General features: G+C 48.8%; 2 protein-coding genes across 2 annotated transcripts; both read left to right on the top strand.

Moving 5' to 3' along the window:
- The first annotated feature begins 284 nt into the window (after positions 1 to 284).
- On the top strand, positions 285 to 2,317 carry LOC128256239 (luciferin 4-monooxygenase). Its single transcript, XM_052986493.1, has 4 exons — positions 285 to 656; positions 780 to 978; positions 1,042 to 1,161; positions 1,220 to 2,317. The coding sequence occupies exons 1-4, from the start codon at positions 314 to 316 to the stop codon at positions 2,187 to 2,189; spliced, it is 1,632 nt and encodes a 543-aa protein (XP_052842453.1). The 5' UTR covers positions 285 to 313; the 3' UTR covers positions 2,190 to 2,317.
- Positions 2,318 to 2,353: 36 nt separating this feature from the next.
- On the top strand, positions 2,354 to 4,880 carry LOC128256237 (luciferin 4-monooxygenase). Its single transcript, XM_052986491.1, has 4 exons — positions 2,354 to 2,881; positions 3,206 to 3,398; positions 3,462 to 3,584; positions 3,883 to 4,880. The coding sequence occupies exons 1-4, from the start codon at positions 2,536 to 2,538 to the stop codon at positions 4,856 to 4,858; spliced, it is 1,638 nt and encodes a 545-aa protein (XP_052842451.1). The 5' UTR covers positions 2,354 to 2,535; the 3' UTR covers positions 4,859 to 4,880.
- Positions 4,881 to 5,280: the final 400 nt, after the last annotated feature.

Raw genomic sequence — 5,280 nt, 5'->3', positions numbered from 1 at the left:
CATTACCGTTTATTCCCATTTCGACCAATGTCAGCATTCAGGCTCATGTGCTGGAGCCAAGCACACCTGACAATTTGGCAGTGCCAACTGTCGCCTAAGTTTATTAGAAGCGAAGGGACGGGTGCGGGTATACAGAACGTGCTGCGGCAATTAGCAGGTCGCACGTCAAGTTCTAACACCTCCAACAGTCGACTGCGATGCCCCATATATATAGGCCAGGCCACACTCGCCAAAACTCAGTTGATGTGTGTGGAAGTTTTGTTTGGTCCAATCGACCGGCTAACAGGAATCGAAAAACCAGCAGGAGAGCCCAATGGCGGCCACCAAGTACGACAGTTTCGAGAAGATATGGTCGGGCCCGAAGGACAAGGAGTACTATGGTCCGGATATGACACTCGGCGAAGTGGCCCTGATCATTTTGCGTCTCTACTCGGACAAAGTGATGCAGGTGTTCGATCCCACGGGCGAGGAGCTAACAGGTGGTCAGTTGTTGGAGCAAAGCCGACGTTTGGCCCACGCCTTTCAGCGCCTGAAGTTGCAACGCGGCGATGTGGTCGGCATTTCGGCCAAGAACACCACCTATCTCACTGAAGTGGTCATCGCAGCTCTGCTCAGTGGAACACCCATCAACCCATTGCATCCTGACTTTGACCCTGGTAAAATCTAGTGAACATGAATACTTTAATTAGACAAATTAAAATACAGGCGTAATACCTATTTTCATGCTTTTCATGAACAAAAGCTTTAAGTATATAAACATCACATAACTTCACCCCCAGAAACCACTGCCTATGTGTACGAGATCACAAAGCCTAAGGTGATATTCTGTGACCTGGACAACTACCAGACCTTGAGCGCGGTTAAAAGCAGTCTCAAGTTCAAAACGGAGATCATCCTGCTCACTGGAACGCTGCCCGGAGTGCGCAACATTCAGGATCTGCTGGCAGATGGCGGTACTGGATACGACGAGAAAACACTGTAGGTAGATCTCGTCCCAGACGATGTTTGGAATAACCCTTAAAGCTGGTCCCAATCTTTCAGCTTTGCCTGCCCGCACTTGAGTGGCGATGATACGGCTTTCATCATCACCTCCTCGGGCGTAACCGGTTTGCCCAAAAGCGTAACCCGTTCGCATCGCAGTCTCCTGAACAGCGCCAAAATGTGAGTTGTACCTAGCTTCCTGTTTGTGAAATAAGATACCCAATGGATCGTATATCAGCCCTCAGCTGTTCACCTCGGAGACGGTGCTGTTCTGCATCAGTCCGCTCTACTGGATTAGCTGCATCTTCACCCTGCTCGCATCACTGGTCAATGGATGTCGCCGGATCATTACCAATCGTCCCTATAGTGTGGAATACTTTGCGGACCTGGTGGAGCGACACCAGGTGAGCTTCGTGCTCACAGTGCCCCACCACATGGCCCTGTTGGCCAAAAGTCCGGAGCGACAGGAGCTGGCTGCCAAGATGCAATCCGTGCAGTCCCTTGTGTGCAGTGGCTCGAAGGTTCCTCTGGGCATCTGGCGGCAGTTGTACGAACTACTGGGTGCCGACAGGTTTGCCGTGCTCTACGGTCTCACCGAGTTCGGAGGTATCTCCAAGAATGTGGGAGGTCCGTTGGGCAGTGAGGGCAGGCTGCTGCGAAATGTCCAGGTGCGACTGGTGGATGGACACGGTCAGTCCTTGGGTCCCAACCAGACGGGTCAGATCCTCGTGAGACTCAACCTGCGCTGGGGCGGCTACTATCACAACCCACAGGAAACCCAGGTGACAGTTACGCCCGACGGAAAGTGGCTGCTCACCGGGGACCAGGGGTACTTCGACGACGACGGATGCCTCCACTATCAGACCCGTGACATGGATGTCTTCAAATATAACAACTTTCCCATTTACCCCAAGCAAATCGAGGACGTAGTTCTCCACCTGCCAGGAGTCCGTGAGGCGGCTGTCTTCGGGATTCCCGACGAGGTTTCCACCAATCTCACAGCTTGTGCTGTGGTCCGGGATGTAAATGAGCTGGGTGAGCAGGTGACCGATGCGGCGGTCAAGGCAATTGTGGAGCAACACCTGAGCGAAGCGTTCCACCTCCGTGGTGGAGTGTTCTTCGTGGACGATCTCCCGAAGACGCAGAACAACAAAGTGCAGCGCAGGAGAATCTGGCCGGAGTTGAGTGAGGCAACCACCCATCTGTGAGGTTATCTGCTTGGTGGGGAGGTTATCTTCTTAATGAAATAATTGTCAGCTGTAAAAACAAAACCTGGTGCTTTATAAATGTAAACACACTGACTCATTCGAAGAGTTGTCCAAGAAATTGAAAAGTTTCCATATCTGCCATGTCTGGTGGACTGCTGGTTTTGATTAGCGGGATCCAAAAGCGGGCCTGGCAAGCCAACGAGTAAATCAGCATCTATTTTGGTTGACACTTGGCGTGCCCGACTAATTAACAGCTCCGCTTTGTTTCCCGTGCTCCGGGTGTCATATAAAACCCAAACGAGGCGCAGTAAAGCACTTATTCGATTGTCAGTCGTTAGGAAGCACTATGAGCTGCGAGGTGCACTACGATGCCGCTTCTCGGACCTGGTTTGGACCGCGGGGCAAGGACTTCTACGGTCCGGAGATGACCCTCGGCGAGGTCATCATGCGCGTGCTGCAGATCAACGCCGACCAGGTGATGCAGCACTGCGATCCCACGAGCCAGGAACTCACCGGCGGCCAGTTGGCGCAGCAGAGCGCCCGCATCGCCCAAGCCTTCAAGCGGTTGGGATTGCGGAGGGGCGATGTCGTCGGCATCTCGGCGAACAACTCCACCCATCTGACCAGCGTGGTCATCGCGGCTCTTCTCCGAGGCATCCCCATAAACCCACTGCATCCGGAGTTTACAGAGGGTAAGCCGACTGGTGTGAAAAATGCCATAATCTCTTCTTGTTCAATAGCAGGTTTCTTTATAAAGAAGGTATTAGCATAAGCTTCTGTGTTTATCTAACGATGTCTACCGTTCTGCCACTTGATATTTACTTGCTACAATAGCAAAAAGGCAACATTTTGAATGGTGTTAAGGAAAAAAAAAACAAAAAAGCTTTCTATCTTAAAAATTTTAAAAATAATAAACTAAATCAAAAAAATGAACGTCATCTTTTATGCTAAGGCTATTGGTAACAAGTTTCAATTATATTATTCACTCTAAAATTTACCTAAATGTTCCTTTTCAGATACCGTCAAATATATGTACGACATCACCGAGCCGAAGCTTATCTTTTGCGATGTGGAGAACTACCATATAATAAAATCGGTCAATGAGAGATTGATAAATCCCGCTAATATTTATCTGGTCAATGGACAACTAGAAGGAGTGCTAGATATAAGCGTGCTGCTCAATGATGACGAATGCATCACAGCTGCCGCGTAAGTGTCTTCGTTCTGCATAAAAAAAAAAAAACAAGTTTTTAAATCATAACTTCATTTTAGTTACGTGCCCTGTCCAAAACTGCATGGTGATCACACGGCATTTATTGTATGCTCCTCGGGAACTACGGGAATGCCCAAGGGTGTTACGCGCTCCCATCGCAGTTTACTATGCAATTGCAAAAAGTAAGTAATGATGGGGTGCGTTGGGTAAATTTGAAAACTGGGATTTTCAAATTATTTTTTTTAACAATCGTAGCACAGTTTCTCAAAAGAAACTTAACAATAAAGACCGTTCCCCGAAATATTTAGATGAGCTGTTGCAAGAGGTTTTATTGATCTTTTTCTTGCTACATTTTGATTACACATAATTTGTTTGTTGAAAACAAAATTTTTACCCTGTAGGAATTTCGGATAAAAACAAAAGATTATATCCTTCTTATATAAAAATGTCATAATTCGTATTAATATCATCCAATTGCAGTCCAAACACCTACACCAGAGACAGCGTGCTGCTCTCGTTTAGTCCGCTCTACTGGATATCGGGAACCATAATTCTGCTGGCCTCCCTCCTCAACGGCTGTCGTCGCATCATCACCAATAGGCCTTACAGTGTGGAGTACCTCCTCCAACTGGTGGCTAATCACAAGGTGACCTTCCTGTTCCTGGCCTCCCACCAAATTGCCCTGCTCTCCAAACATGACAGCGATCTGATGGAGCTTAAGGCTCAGCTCCAATCGATTAGGGTTCTGATTGGAGCCGGATCCAAAGTGTGCAAGGCTGTGTCCCGACGAATGTACGAGCTGATTGGGAACCAGAGGTTCATCGTGGGTTACGGGCTCTCTGAGATGGGGGGACTGAGCAAAAACGTGGGCGGGCCGGTGGGCTGCGAGGGTAAGGTCATGCGAAATGTGCAGCTGCGCGTGCTGGACAAACTGAAAATGCCTCTGGGCATCAACGAGGTGGGCATCGTCTATGCCCGTTTGCGGTACAAGTGGGAGGGCTATTACCGAAATCCGGAGGCCACTAGGAGAGCCCTCAGCTCGGATGGCATGTGGTTTCGCACCGGGGACATTGGTTACCTTGACAGCGAAGGCTACTTGTACATCCAGACACGGGACACGGATGTCTTTAAGTTCAACAACTTCCAAATCTACCCCGAGCAGATCGAGGAATTCATCCTAAGGCTGCCCGGTGTGAGTGAGGCCTGCGTCTTCGGAATCCCCGACGAGACCTCTACCAATCTTACTGCCTGCGCTGTCGTTCGGACTCTGGGCCTGGAAGGTGAGCGCCTTACGGCAGACCACATCCGAAACATAGTAGAGCGCCACTTAAGTGGAGCTTACCACATTCGAGGGGGAGTCTACTTCATCGACAGTTTGCCAAAAACTCCCAACGACAAGCTGCAACGCAGAAAGGTCCTGAGCCTTGTCCAACAACTGAAAGTTGAAGCCCAATAAAAAAGGTTTTCTTCATAGTACAGATTAACACAACGTTTTTCAATAATAACCATTTTAGATTAAACATTTTCCAACTTAAAAATTAGTCGACATTACCCTCAGCATTGTTCCACTGTGCGTGCTTAGAAGCTGATAGCTAAGTAATGCCTGGAACTCAATGAATTCAAATCGAGATTCAAATTGTAAAAGCCCTTTCTAAGGCCTTGCAAGGATGGGGGTCGACTTCTACGTAGCTGGGAGCCCTGGGACCCTGGCAATGCCAATGACAAGCAATTTGTTATTTGTGGCACCCCTGCGGCTCCAATTCCAGTTGGCCGGGGCGTAAAACCATCGACTCGGACAGATATTCTACATAAAATGAATTGAAAAATTAAAATTGCAATATGCATGGGGCAACGGGCAATGGGCAATGGGAGATGGAC

This window comes from Drosophila gunungcola (assembly GCF_025200985.1).
Source record: "Drosophila gunungcola strain Sukarami chromosome 2R unlocalized genomic scaffold, Dgunungcola_SK_2 000013F, whole genome shotgun sequence".
Classification (NCBI taxonomy): Eukaryota; Metazoa; Arthropoda; class Insecta; order Diptera; family Drosophilidae; genus Drosophila; species Drosophila gunungcola.
Note: the sequence above shows the minus strand (reverse complement) of the source record. Positions and strands in the feature narration are given on the sequence as shown.

Coding starts and splice junctions, on each gene's coding strand:
- LOC128256239 (XM_052986493.1), top strand. CDS start 314: ATGGCGGCCACCAAGTACGACAGTTTCGAGAAGATATGGTCGGGCCCG. Junction 979..1,041: donor GGATACGACGAGAAAACACT/GTAGGTAGATCT, acceptor CCAATCTTTCAG/CTTTGCCTGCCCGCACTTGA. Junction 1,162..1,219: donor CTCCTGAACAGCGCCAAAAT/GTGAGTTGTACC, acceptor ATCGTATATCAG/CCCTCAGCTGTTCACCTCGG.
- LOC128256237 (XM_052986491.1), top strand. CDS start 2,536: ATGAGCTGCGAGGTGCACTACGATGCCGCTTCTCGGACCTGGTTTGGA. Junction 2,882..3,205: donor GCATCCGGAGTTTACAGAGG/GTAAGCCGACTG, acceptor GTTCCTTTTCAG/ATACCGTCAAATATATGTAC. Junction 3,399..3,461: donor GAATGCATCACAGCTGCCGC/GTAAGTGTCTTC, acceptor ACTTCATTTTAG/TTACGTGCCCTGTCCAAAAC.